Source organism: Ammospiza caudacuta, chromosome 9, assembly GCF_027887145.1.
Source record: "Ammospiza caudacuta isolate bAmmCau1 chromosome 9, bAmmCau1.pri, whole genome shotgun sequence".
In the NCBI taxonomy this organism is placed as follows: domain Eukaryota; kingdom Metazoa; phylum Chordata; class Aves; order Passeriformes; family Passerellidae; genus Ammospiza; species Ammospiza caudacuta.
The window spans coordinates 12,605,177-12,619,741 of NC_080601.1; the positions used below are offsets into that span (position 1 = coordinate 12,605,177).

Genomic DNA, 14,565 nt, shown 5'->3' on the forward strand with positions numbered 1-14,565 from the left:
TCTCAGCAGTCTGCCTCCTGCACATCCCATCCCATGGCTACATGTGGGATCAAGGCTGGGCAGCTCAGCTTTTTCGCAGTGAGCCCACCTGAACCTCACCAGCTGTCGCTGACGCCTGAGACTCTGGAGGCTGTGCTGGGTCCTGCCAAGTGTTTGCTGTGGGGACAGTGGGGAAGGACACAAACCTACTCTCCTGAACCAGACCTTGGGAATAAGAGGTTAAAATATTAATTATGACACACCACAAAATTATGAGCCTACTCTAACACAATAAAGATTTCATCAGACACTTTAGAAAGCAGGCTTAGTGCCTCCCATTTCTTTTTATAGCCGTGAATTTTAAGTCCCACTGGGGACCAAAAGAATGTGGGCAAGAATCATCTGAAACTGGATACTTTTCTATGTAAGGTTTTGAAATGACAGAGTTGATTTAAGCAATTCCTCAGCGCAGTGTTTTGCAATGCAATGTTTTTCTGCCCGGTTCACGACGGGCTGTGCCAGCCTGCATGTCCCCCTGCGGCACTGGAGCCTTTGCTCAGGACAGCTGTGGCATGCACACTGTTTACCAACTCCCCGATAGGGGAAAACAAAGCTCTCGTTCCTGGGCTATGGAAAACTTCTGCCGATGAATCCACGCCCTCTCTCCGGGGAGGAAATCAAAACAAACATTAATGTCTCTTCACCCTTTTATGCCTGGTATATTAATCACCCAACAAGCGCTCATGACTTCTCCCGGTTCCAGTTTGCATTTGCCCTCTAACTACTGGGAGGAGTCCTGCTTTGTCTATAAAAAGCTGCACTTTGCCAAACAGTGTAACAGAACCGAACTTAGGGATTCACTCGCCCATCTCACCCAGGGAGGGAGGACTGAGCGCAGCCATGTTCGGCATTGGGAAGAAGCTCGCTGAGGACGCTGTGCAACAAGCTGGAAGTGCTGCACAAGTGGCAGGTAAATACAAATTGCTCCTTTCCGTCCTCCTGTGCCTTGGGTGTTAAAGTATTTGCTTTGTTCCCGCCCCTGCTGCTGGGAGCAAACCTGCCCCCGGGGCAGGAACTCTACAGATGCTGCCCTCAAGGGTGGGGTCAACACATCCTGGAATCTCCAAGCCCTCTAACACTATAGAAAATGAAGGTCTGATATTAACTACTGGGTTTCCAACAACTTTTCCTACTCTGGCTCATAGTGTGTGGGTGCCTAGATGATGATGCATTGATGACAGGACAGCAGAAAGCAGAGTGGAGGCAAGGCTGCTTATTTAGGGCTTTGCTTCCTAATATGACCAACCATGACAAATAGGAGTTGTGTAGCAGCACAGTGTACCAGCTCTGAGGGCTCTGATTCACTCCATGCTGCCCAGAGAGGTGCAGTTCAGTGCCCTGGTGTCAGTGCTCCAGCCCTGCCAGCACTGCACTCACACAGCCCACCAAGAGCACAAGTGCAGCTGCAGGTGAGCCAAGTCCACTCCTGCAGAGAGTTTTGCTGAACTGGCCCTGAAGTTAAATAAGGATTGTTAGTGGAGCTTTAACATGGAGAGTTGCACTGCTGAGATTCCTGAAGTGTTTGTGCTTAGTATGTGAGCACTGGAAACTGTTTCATATTTCTTTACATGACATTTAGGTAAACTCTTAAAACCAGTTATTTTGCCTGTGACTTCAAATGCTGTAGAAATATTGCTTGTGGGCTATGTGCCCAGTGAAGCAAGTGGGAAGCCTTATTTACCATGACTTGGTTCATTTTGCTAGGAAGATGAAGGATGAACAATCCCACAGCCACCTTCTTTTCCAATGAATTTGGATTTATTCTTAATTCAGCTATTTTTATGCTGGAGCATGAAACAAAAGCACCAGGATGAGGGCAATTGGAAAGGAGCCATCAATTTTTCAACTGAAGATTTCTTTCTGATTTTGCCATAGAATAGTCCTAGAAATGTGTATTTTGTGGCAGCTTTTTGATGTTCCTAACTTCTTTAGCATGGGGGAAACATCTACTGTTTCCTATGCTGGAAGACAATACGGATGATTTAGAGGGGACATTTGTCATCTTCAGAGGAGCTGAGTACTAATCTCAATCAGCTGATGGAACAAAGTGTTTAGGAGTCAACAGACTCTAAGAGCAAAGTTTATAAATAGTAGCTGCAGCCCTTGCCCCTCTGTCCCAAGCACTTGAAGCTGAACCAGCTGTTTGGATATCATCTGTCTGAAGCCCTTTGCCTGAGCCCTGCCTGTATCTTCCCAGCAAGTCCTGCACTGCAGCATGGCTCTTGCAGCCAGAGTTGGATTCTGGAACAACAGAGGGTGGTCCCAGGCACTGGCTTGACTTGGCCACTTCTGTGCAATCTGCACCTACCTTGATGTCAGGCAGTAAATACACAGCAGGTGATGCTGAACTCATCATGCCACTCTTAGTAGTGCACTGACTGGAAGGATTATAGAGGTACCCTCTAAACCCCCATTTAAATGAAAATGAAGGGGGATTAATGGCAGATTTCAAGTAAAAAAATACTATCTGGTGGCTTTGCAACTGTTCATTACCTTTTTTCTGAACCATTTCTGTTGTGCCTGCACGTGCCCCAAAGGCGCCGTCCCATGAGCTGTTGCCAAGTACAGAGTGGCACAACTGAGCTTTGCAAGTATCTAAAATTAGCATCTATGCCATGGGTCCTGAAGGGAGTTACAAACTTGGTTGTGACCTAAGACTGCCATGGGAAGCATTTGTCTTAGCTGCATCTTATAAGCAGTGAACATCATTCACATTAGGCAACTGCAGCAAGATGGCATGTAATGATAATTAGCATGTATTTTGAGCAGTAGAAAATGTCCTACCAGCTCCAGGTGAAATAGGTCACTGGTTTTACAAGGCACTTAATAAAAACACTGTTGAAGAGACATTCAATGCAAGACTGGAGACCTTTGAAGTTTTAGACACTCCCAGTCTACTTAAACATCTCTCACCACCTCAGCATTTCTCCCTCCTGCCACTTCCATGAGGAATGTCTTGCCCAGTCAGCCACCCCTCAGTATCTGCTGTGCAGAAGATATCAATGGTGTTTTTTTTAAAAAGTAGTAATTAGAGCCAGGGGTAATAAAATTAATACAGGTCCAACACAAGGCCATTTGCCCCAAGCTTCTGACTCTTGTCACAAGACTGCCCTGATCAGCTTTTGGAAGCTGATCATCCAAATATTTACCACTATTTTTTTCTAGGCTGCAGGCCTTTAAGATAGCACCTTCTCTTGCTCTTCATTTTTCAGTATGTCTCTTCTGCTGAACTTTTCCATGCCTTTAAAAATACTCTGGCCTTTTACAGAATACCTTTTCTTCATGTACAAGAAGAAGTATTAGACTAACCATTTTTGATGTGCTGCTCATACAGCATGCCAGTTCAGAGAGTGAGCACCAGTTTATGCAGCTGGTAAAAGAATCTTTACCAATCAAACTGCTCTCAGCAGATCCTAGCCAGGCTAAATAAAAGGACAGTTTCATTGCACCTAATTCTCTACCAGTGCTTGTTTCTTGGCAGTCTAGGTGCCCCACATTAACATCTATAATCTTCATCTATACCAAGACAGATGGATACTGTGGGGAACTGCAGCCAGAGTCCTAATAGCACCTCTACCACTAGACCAGGATGCCCACCCTTATGGAATAACTATTCATCTTCTAGCCCTGAAACATTTAGGGAACCCTTTGAAAATGTGGCTGTTGAAATTAGGGGAAGGTTAAAGACTCCTTAATTGACTTTTTTTTCCTCTGAACTGCAGTTGACACTGTGAACCAGACTGTGCAGCAAGCAACAGAACAGGCTAAGGCTGCTGGTCAGAAAGGTACGGTAATGTTTGTGTTAATTTCAAAATGTCATGACCCACACAGGGTCCTCAAGCCTGCCTTGCTTCTTGTCCCACACCTGGTGGGAAAGGGGTAGCTATTGCAATGATGCTACAGTTACCTTTGTTTTTTTCTCTTTTAAAAGCACTTGATGAAGTCTACAAGGTTGCTGAAACTGGTGAAAAAGCTGTAAAAAATGTAGCAAACCAAGCAACTTCATGGGGCAAAAGCTTTGGACAATAAAGATCAAAATGTAACACCACTGAAATTTTTGTAAACAAGTTTCTACTACATATACTCTTAAATAAAGATAATACTTACACTCTGCCTGGCTTGCATGTGTTCCTTTGATTACACATATAAAACCACATTTATGATCACTGGTCTAGAAAGACTGGATCTCTGATCTAGAGCAGGCAGCTAGAGCTGTGCCAAGCTAATAAGGCCAAGATGGTTTTCAGTTTGTTGGTTTTCTGGGTTTTGTTGTGGAATAAGGTCTGGCTTAAAGTGGGCAGCATGTAAAGTCAAGCACTTAAGAGCTGGTCTCTCATTTGTCAGGGAGCCTAAGTCTTGATTGTGTGTTTGGGTACAAGTCTGACAAGAGCTCCAACAGCCCTTTCCAGACAAGGCGAGAACTGGTGCGCCTCTCTGACTGTTGGCTCTGCTCTCATTGGTAAAATCAGAGTTAACTCTTGTGCTGAGGAAGGCTCAGGTGTGTTTGAGGTGTGTGTGACCCTGCACAGCAGCACTGTGATGCTCAGAGCCAGTGCCAGCAGCAGGAGGTTGCACTGCTGCCAGCAGAGCCTCGGCTGCAGCACCTGCTTAGTGCTGGGCTGGGCCACTGGGGCCACTCCTGCAGCTCTGACAGGCACAGTGGGCAATGCTGTGCCACCACGTCTGCAGGGCTCCTCCTAAACACACACAGGGCCAGCAGCTGAAAGAATCAGAGCCAGGTAACTCTGAGTAATGCACCAACAACCAGAAAAAATCCTCAAAAGCCAGGAAAACTCTGTTGTGCATATGAACTTAGAATGAGATCTTAGAATCTGATGCTACAGGCTTCTCAATTAGTAACAGAATAACTTAGGGGTTACTTACCCAGCATCTTGAAATCACAGTGAGAATTTCCTTTGCTTTGACACTTCTTCCTGATGGTGACAGTTGACACCAATCAAAAAGAGGTGAGTTCTTTGCTGGGATAAAAAAAATGACTGTTCTGCTTGCTCTTCTGTGTGATAGAAACATTTTGCATTTAGTAGTTTGCAGGTGGCATGCAACCCTGAACACTGTGGTTGTCATCCTCATGGCATTCACCTGCAGCTTTAGAGTACTTGCTGAGCTGCTGTTCAACACCAACTATGTACCCAAGCAGTACTAAGTGCTGAATGAGAGCTTACAAACACCCAGTAAGGATGTGCTTTGCCCTGAGTAGTAGGTGTGGTCCAGAGCAGTTACAAATCTGTGTTCTGATCTGACTTCAGGTCCTGACTGGCTCTCTGCCAAACAGTACAGCAAGTTTCTCAGTAAATGTCTAATGGCATATAAGTGAATACAAGCAGTGATAAGGTTATTAGCTGGCAGATAAGACTTGTGTGTGTGTGGGTACATTATATGTAAGGAGGGTCCAACATCTAACCGAACAGTTTTAGTAAAAACCCCAGTATTTATAACATGCATCCCAGAGAGTGATTGCTTTCTTCAACTGTGGCTTGGGCTGGGAAAAAGGCTGGAGCTGCTTTGTACCCAAACCTCTGACATCACATTAACTCACAGAAACTGTACAAAATGTTGCTGCTTTCTTCTCTCTGTTGTTGTTGCTGGGTGTTGAGAGGTACATGCACAAAATGTGATAAGGAATGTGCAACTCCATTTTTTTTTTTCTTAAGTGTCTGATCACATTAGGAGTGAGGCCAACAATGCTCAGAACTGGTGTGAGATTATTTCAGAGCAGGCTATCACAAGAAGTCTGGGGTCACTGATAAGGATTTGGTTCTTGTGTTTAGCTACAAAGGGCAAATCAGCTGACGTGCTCTCAAGTCAGCCTCCAAGCATTTGTCTCCTCAAAAACCTCAATTCTTTGAAAGTGCCTTAAGTTGTTGTAACACTGGCCCTTGGATAGGCTTGGATTTGTGTCTCCCACATTGACTCTGTTTAATGAGAGGTCAGTAACTGCTGCAGTCGAACTGCTGAGCAGAGATCCAGTGAACCTTAAGAACTCATCTCTGGGTTTAGTGAAATCATGCCAGGTGTTAGGTCTGCTTTTTTTTTCCAAGATATCCACAGTAAAGAAGTGGTAAAACACAAGAATAGAGGATGCCAATGTACCAGGGAATACAGGCATGATGCAGGCTTTTGGTTTTTTTCCCTTCCAAGCTGGTAGAAGGTAGAAGATATCCCAGCTAACTATCTATGCCAGCTTTCTGTATGCTCCAGCACTGCAAGGGTCCCATTTTTCAAGTTTGCCTAGCCAAACTAGGGCTGCTTTACTAGCTATAGAGGAAATTAAGCAGGGGAGGGAGAACAACAGTAAGAATTTTGCTTTAAATGAATTTGCTGCCAGATAATGCAACACTACTTTTAAGATTATTTCTATTTTTTGTAATACAACTGTTTATTTGTGAGCTTTTAGCCTCCAAGTTTTAGTTACAATTTGTCAGAGCTGAACTGTTAAAATCATAATATTGTTTTACTTTATAATGGTTTATGTAAAAATGGCTCTGAGGAATATGATCCAAGATAGAGATCTTATGTTTAGAGATCCATACCTTGATCACAATAATTCTCAAGCTCTATGGGTTCCTGGTTTTTTTAATAGTATCAGTGTGTATATAGATATGCTGCACTTATTTTACCTGTAGTACTTTTATAAGCCTAGATGCCACCATACATGATTGAGTAAGCCACCAATTCAATGCCTCACACAGGTTCATTGCTCCATGCTAACTACTAAATAGTTCTTCACACAAATTTTAGAGAATAAGCTAAAAAGACTTGAAATGATTTACTAAATATATGCAACTTCAAAATCTTGCTGACAAGCAAGTTCAAGAGACAAAGATCTGTGTTAATGAGCCCCTTAAGATAATTCAGGGACAGTATCTCAGTAGTGGTCAGGTAATGAACTGACATGTGTGCTGAGAAGAGATGCAGATTGCAGCTACAGAAAGCTATGGCATGAAATAGAAAACAGTAATACACCAGCATAGTTGGTTTGGAAAGGTCAACTTTTTTTTAATAACTGCTCTCTCTCCAGGTTATGTCATGCAGTTACAAAGTAGTTAGGAAAAAAGCATGAGTTTCTGGGAGGGTCTAATTGTCTTTTTAAAAAAACATTCATATTCATTACATAAATAACATCTGGCACTTCAAGGGGACTCCAAGGGACAAAAGCCTTAAACTTCAAAAACTGTGCTTGATCCAATATTTTGTTGAGGTCCATTTTGTTGTACTTTATGTTCAAAACTTTCAAGACCTCCTGATGACAAAAAAGAAAAAAAAAAGCTGTGTGTGTTAAGACAGTGAATTAAGTTTATAGCAGCATTCTAACTCCTCTGTGGTTTGGCCAATGATTTCTGGGTTCAGTTTCACACTAGTTGTTCACTGAGGCAGTATCTAATTTTCAGAAAGCCTCTGAAAGGAAAAGACTGAAAAAGAATTCCAAAAAACCTAAGTGTGATTGCTTACCAAATTCAGAATATCCCTTTCTTAAAAAAAAAGGAAACAACCTATAGTCAGAGTAGTTATGTAGATACTTGATTAAAAACATAACTAGAGTTGCTCAATAGTTTCAGCTTATAAAAATATTAGTCTGTCAGCGCTACAAATGTTTGATGACAGTCAAACTAGCTTGAACAAGTAAGGAAAGGCAGTCCTGTAACAGCAGCACAGTTAAAGAAAAAATATTGCCTTAAGAGAATCAGGCCTGAAGCTCTACTACAAATAAAAACTAGACTCCTATCAAAGTTAATCCCTGCTGGAGGCCCATTCTTCCTTTGACAATGCCACAGCATTGATCATACAAGGCCTTACTGAAAGTGCTGAAGCTAAAATTATGTCATTAAACAAAAGTGCATGAAGTAATAATGAGCTCAGTGCTCATATAGTACAGTATCTGATCTGAAGTCTGAGAAGTGGCTCAGGTGGCAAGACCACTCTTCCATACATAAAATGTACCATTTTGTTTTGTAGGCGAAACACCCAGAATGGCCCCCACAAGTGCAGATGAACTGTTATCTTCAGATACATACTTGTATACAATTTCCTAATCCATGGATTTTTATTGTAAAAAAGACTAGTTTGGAACTGAAACTAATTGAGAATAGAATCCACTATAATGTCAGAAGAAAAGAAAATTTTGTGGTTACATGTAAACTTGTGATAAGCTTTCTCAAGAAGAGGGTACATTAACAGCGAGGGGTGGGATACAACAAGGAGAGGTCATGGCCTGTTTATGTAAAGGTCAAACCAGCCTCATTGTACACTTTGAAGACTTTCTCAATTGCATTGACATAGGCAGCTGTTCTCAGGTCCAGACCCAGGTTGTATGTCATGGCAGTACGCATGATTTGCTGAAACAGAAAAGGTTACATGTAGTTTCTGCAGGTTTCTCCAGAGGAGCTCAACAGTTTTGCTTGTAGCATCCCAGTAAGGAGTAAAAAGTAAGGAGCTGCTAGATTGGTATCAGAGCTCTGATCCTTTGTGGATCAGTTCTGAAATTTCTTGATTCCCCTTACAACTGAGAACTGAAAGGGAAGGACATCTTTCCCAGGTCACTGTATTACCCCTTTTCAAGTCTTGCCCTGATAGGGAGAGATGAGGTGTTTCAAGTAGCCTTTGTCCCACTAACTAAACATACAGCATAGAGGAATTAATCTAAAACTGCTAATGGTGAAGTAAAGCACTCTCATATACCTGTCCCAGATTAGCCAGGTACAAAAGGACACCTAAAAAGTTTCTACTTACTACAGCTTCTACCAGAATAATCTCTAATGTTTATTGTACCCAGTTAAAGTTGGCCATGATGGCACAGAGCAGAAATTCTTCATACTCTGACTTTCATTAATCAGGTACTATTTATCTACTTCTTTAATTGCAAAGAAATTCTGTACAACCTATTCAAAAACCGTCCCAAAATCACTTGAGTTTTCCTTCTCTTAAATATATAGAGTTATGCAATATTTACCCGGGCAGAGCGTTCCATCGTGTAAGCCAGCCCAGAGTGCACAATGTCTTTCTCAGATGCACCCTGCAACAACAGAGAATAAAGTCCAGGTTTAATCCTCCTTGATTTTTAATCCTATTGTGTCCTAAGACACAAAAAGTTCCTCATTGTGTGCTGGGGACAAGGACATGTTGGATTCCTGTAATTACTGAAGCTTGCTCACTCATTCTCTTCTAATGATGGGTGAAGACTCTAAATAGCCATTACTGTGTTATGTGAAGAACTAGCTGTGGTCAATTCAATTCTAAAATCTCAGATGTAAGCACTGAAGACGTTTATGGGCCTAGCTTCTAGATGCATGATGCTACTATTATCTACTGATGCAGTAATTACTGTTTTCAGCCTTCAGACCACACAGTAAATATTAAACAAAAAAGCTTTCAAGAGTCAACAACCTATTGCAATTGTTTTGAAGACAGACAGGTTTTAGGAAGGGCACAGATCCCAAATTCATATGCTCCACATTACATTAGCCCTTAGCAACTCCACATATTTACTCCCATTAAAATTGAAATACACAGAACAATAGGCAGTTGACTCATTACAGGTTCAATGTTCCATCATCCTGATTGCTGTAATTTACTAATAATTTGACGTCTGGGTCCACAAAATACTTGCTTTCATTCAAATACCAATTTAGGCTGGAAGCAGAAAGTACTAGGACAGTTTCTATGGCTTGTGTTTAAGAGATCCAGCATTTGCTTTAAGCCACAGAACCCATCACATGCTACTCATATAGTCTAACATGTATAGAATGCACCATTCTGGGTCAGGCTAAAGTCTATTGTTATCATCTGGCTGGAGTCCAAGTTTATATGCACTTCCCCTGATTTCTTCCTGAGGAAGGATGGTTTAATGTTTTTCACAACTTGCTGGACACTTTTCCTCCCCCTCCTTTGTCCCACCTCCTCCTGAATTTAAGACCCTAACCAACTGATGCTTTTAGTTTCCATGTATCCCTTGGCAGAGTATTGCATGCCTGAACTGTCTGCTCTGCTTGGAACCATCCCCTTATTCTTCATTCTGCACCTCAGTGTGCTGGTTTTGTTGGAACACCTCTCACTCTCTTCCACCATTCCCTGCAGTGAACAATCTATCCTTACCCACCCCTTTCCATATCCCTCATTCTACAGATCACTGTCTCCACCTCAGGCCTCCTTCAGGCTCATGGGGCCTAGGTTAGTTCATTGTTCCATGTCAGAGAAGCTCCTGTGTTTTATCTGTCATTGCGATCCTGCTCTGAACTTTTTCCGGTGTTTGAAGATGCAGAGCCCTAATCTGCACACAGTATTCAGAAGGCAGCATTCTCTGAATTCATATGGTGGCATCATTAGCCAGCCTTATCCCTTCAGAACAATTTCTAATGCTGGATTTGCTTATTAATTGCTGTGGATTTCTAGGCTTGTATTTTGTCATCACCTCCACAATTTCCTTTTAAATGCAAATGGACGAGCTCACAACCCATCCCTTCATGTGGAAATTTCCCCACCATATATTGCTGCACAATAGATAGCAATGAATTTTACCTGACATTTCTTTGCCTGTTGATTCACTCTTAAAGAAACAAGCTACACTTTTTCACTCAGTTGTTATTCTGGAGTTACAGAAACATTAAACTGTCTGTGGTGTGATATCTTGTTCATAGTTTTTTGGAAAACCAGGCAAACTATATCAACAAGAGCTCCAAAATACAAAAAGCATCTGTATTAAAACTTTAGCTTTTTTACTATATTGGCAGTATTTTGCATGGACTGAAGTAAAAGAAATCAAAAATAGCTTATTTCCAATATTCTGAAGCAGTTCAGATCATTTGCTTGCTTTGTTTGGCCATCAAGCTAATCATATACTAATGCTTTGCTTGGGGAAAAGTGCTCCATGATAGCTACAATGGCAACATTTAGGTTTCAGTTATAATATCAATAGAGAAAATATAGAGTACAGCTCCCCTAACAGTAAAAAAAACCAGCAGCAACTACTTACCGATATCCTATCTTGAAATTCTGCTGTAGGCACAACTGGAATAGTTCCCCCATGTTTCCCAAATTTTCTTTCCAAGCTTTCCTGGACAGACACTAGGAAAAAAAAAAAAAATAGATGCAAGGTAACTGACAAATGTGAAATTTTAGGATTTTTTTTTTCCTTAGGACAGTGAGCAGTGCTTTGCTATTTTCATTGATATTTATTTAATCTTAGTTATTGAAATCCTGAAATTCCTAAACAGCAACAGAGAGCATTTGAGACAACACAATCTCGAAGTTAAGAAAGGGATTTAAATGAGAATTGCCATAACTCTCCCCTACTTTAGAAACACCTTAAAAGGTATGATTTATGAGAAAGGGTTATATTAAAAACTATACAGGTGTATGTTTTGTCAAGTCCAGTGTCTCAAGATTCTAATATTTTCTACAGAATACTGTTTAAAATGGAGCAACATCCTCCAGTTCTTCTCTACTGAGCTTCCTCTCTTCACATTGTTGTAACTGTTTCCCAGAAAGCAGGCAGCACAGAATGACCATAAGTGGAGCTCTGAGCCATAAGCAGGTTTTTCCAGGGCCTGTCTCTATTATATTATTGGCCTTTATAGAAATCCTTTATTGTTGTATGTGCAGAACAATGGCACCTGCTTGAACTTCATTTGAGTGCTATCTAAATACCAAGTGCGCAGCTGAAAGATGTTTCTTAAGAAGTAGTAAATATTTCACTTAAGTGGCTTGACTTTAGTATTTTACAAAACTGAGGAAGGAATTTAAAGATAACCAGAAAAGAATGCATTTAACTTTAGTCATTAAAGTTGCAGGTCAGTTAACCTATGAAATCTTTTTCTTTACTAAGCAGCAATTACAGACTTCTGGGGATATTGTGGTGAATTTATAAGAGTTCTGTTTCCATTTCTCCCACATTTGGTGTTTGCCAGTCCAGTCTATTAATTAAACAGCGTGTGGAAGCAAAAGTGAGCACTTACTGAGCAAGTGGTAGTTGGAATCTCTCTCATATTTGAAAGTCAGACGGCCATAACTGACATGGTTCAAGTTTTTCAGCCATTCAAAGTAGGATACTGTTACACCACCAGCATTCAGGTAAAGATCCTGCACAGAAAGAAGAAATATTTTGAATTGTGACCATGTGACATAGTGCTATCATGTTCTGCAAAAGCAAGCAGTATTATGTCCAAGGCACTACTTGAAACTGCAGTACAGAAGACAATCCAGTTCTTACTCTTACAGGACAACATCCTCTTCAGTTCAGGGTTTACTTCTACTGATTTAAAATAGGACTTGACTTCAGAACACATCAAGTTCAGGTGTGCCTGACAGACTACTTACTTCTATTTTAGCACAAGTGTAAAAAAATTAGAGCATTCTTAGGCAACCTCAGTGAGTAAAGGCTGAAGATCAGCTACTCTATCCAGCAAGATGGCTTGGTCAGGACACCCTGTCTCTGTGAAAAAATTGTCATTATAGCTGGAGAGGTCTTATTTTTTCAAACTATCACTACACATACCCTGTACACTCTGTAGTACACAGTTCTGTCAGAGCATTACCCAGACACACCATGTCTAAAAACTGGCCAGAATATTTACTCTTCCTTCTTCCTGTGTTTAGTGCACTTTTTGATTGAGCAAATGTCAGCTAACAATCATTGTCTTTGGTCCTTTACAGTTGTAGTGAGGTCTTTAATAAATATTATATTTCTTCAGCAACATTGACACCCATTTCCTATACATCAGGTATTAAAAAACACTCTCAGAGAATGAATGGCTATTGATAAAAGCCTTCAATAACTAGGGTCTTGGTACTCTTCACAGAAATGTTCCTTTGAAATGAAAATCAAAGGTCATGATAGAACCTTACAGGGATAACCATGATATTCCGCTCCAAGAAGATTTTGTCAGCTTCAGGAGTTGTAGGCCCATTGGCACCTTCAGCAATAATCTGAAAGAAATCACAGCACAGAGTAACTCAGAGGTATAGATTTGGGTTTGTTCATGCTGATTATTGAATATTAGTACTTAAACAGACCATCTCTGGTTTTCATTTCCATTTGAAGTCTCTGACTTACTTTTGCTTTAACCTTGTGTGCATTGGCCTTGGTCAACTGCTTCTCGCTGGCAGCAGGGATGAGAATGTCACACTCTGTTTCCAGAATGCTGCCCTGAAGTGGCTCTGCTTTAGGGAAGCCCATGATTGTCCCGTGTTGCTGTGTGAAGAAAACAAACCACAGTGGTTGTAGTGTCTTGTGCACTCATACCAATTTCTTCCCTTCTGACTTTCAGAGTGAGAAAAGGGAGAAGCAACAATAGTAGAGAGACAGAACATCATGTAATTCCTATCCTTACTTAGACATGAAAAGCAAGCTACAAAGTTTCAGGAACAAAGTTCCCAAGACTGAAACATAACTGCTCTCTGTATAAAGACACTGAGAAACATTTGGGCTCTGGAATATTAAAAAAAAAAAGGTTCCTCTCAGCTCTTAAAATAGTTTTCAAACATCCAAAATGACTCACTAGTCTGCTACACCCAGGATAAGTTGCATCACGTAAGATTCAAATGGTTTTTAAAATTCAGTACTACAATGATAGACTTTGTTTAGTGATAGAATCTACCTTCTTTTGAGAAAGAGGGTGATAAAGAAATTAAAATATTCCCTATATAAAATAAGCCCCTAAAAAGCTTTAAGTAGAAGATTGTATTTTAGTGCCTGTGAACTGTCCCTTCAAGTCTGCTTCATATGGAAGCTGAAATAAAAAGACCACATCCAGTTTTCATTATAAACTACACATTCAAGTTACACTGCCAGGCAGGCTTTCATTTTCAGAAACATCCAATAGGTAAGAAACAGCAAAAGTACACTTTGTCCATCTTAAACAGCCATGTGCTTGTGATTCTCAGTCAGAAATCTTCAGAAACCTCCTTGCCCTGGTTCCTTATGATATCCTTTCTAGTTTAGGCATAAGAAAGGCAATATAATAATAATTCCAATTCTGAAAACAAAGTGTTTAGCCTGCACACACACAGACATTTTTTTGACAGTCAGGTCAAAGGGCAAAAAAAGGTACCACTTGCATTTACATTCTTGTTGGGGATAAGAAGGAAAGTCAGAAGAATCAATATTTCTAAGCCATTTTGTATGGACTATTTGCAGCATGCTTTAAATATCACAAAACCAGTTTACAGTCACCAGTTATTCTATGTACTTGTAAAGCTGACAAAAATGAAACCCTTTCTGCTTAGCTAGGTTTCATACCAATTTGAAATCTTCTAGTTCCTTTGGGTCAATCCCATCAGGATTCCAGATGGAGCCATTGAATTCTCCAACAGCGATGCATTTTGCACCATAACGATGCAAGTATCTCATAGAATGCAAGCCCACGTTACCAAATCCCTGAGGGTGCAAAGAGAAAGGGAAAAGTTAGTTAACCCTCCAGTTAAAATGATGATTACTGCTAGGGCTAATACAGTTTTAAATAGTTCTTCATCTATTGGCACATCTTGGCATTAGATGATGTGCATAGGCAAGAT

General features: G+C 40.8%; 1 protein-coding gene across 1 annotated transcript in view; it reads right to left on the bottom strand.

Moving 5' to 3' along the window:
• Positions 1-7,031: 7,031 nt before the first annotated feature.
• Positions 7,032-14,565, bottom strand: part of GLUD1 (glutamate dehydrogenase 1) — a 28,876-nt gene continuing 21,342 nt past the window's right edge. The window contains exons 7-13 of the mRNA XM_058810939.1: positions 14,291-14,428; positions 13,106-13,243; positions 12,898-12,978; positions 12,009-12,132; positions 11,027-11,118; positions 9,008-9,070; positions 7,032-8,393 (exon numbers count right to left, since the gene is read on the bottom strand). Coding sequence (XP_058666922.1) covers positions 8,274-8,393; positions 9,008-9,070; positions 11,027-11,118; positions 12,009-12,132; positions 12,898-12,978; positions 13,106-13,243; positions 14,291-14,428 — 756 coding nt within the window. The 3' untranslated portion in view covers positions 7,032-8,273. The remainder of the gene's footprint in view (positions 8,394-9,007; positions 9,071-11,026; positions 11,119-12,008; positions 12,133-12,897; positions 12,979-13,105; positions 13,244-14,290; positions 14,429-14,565) is intronic.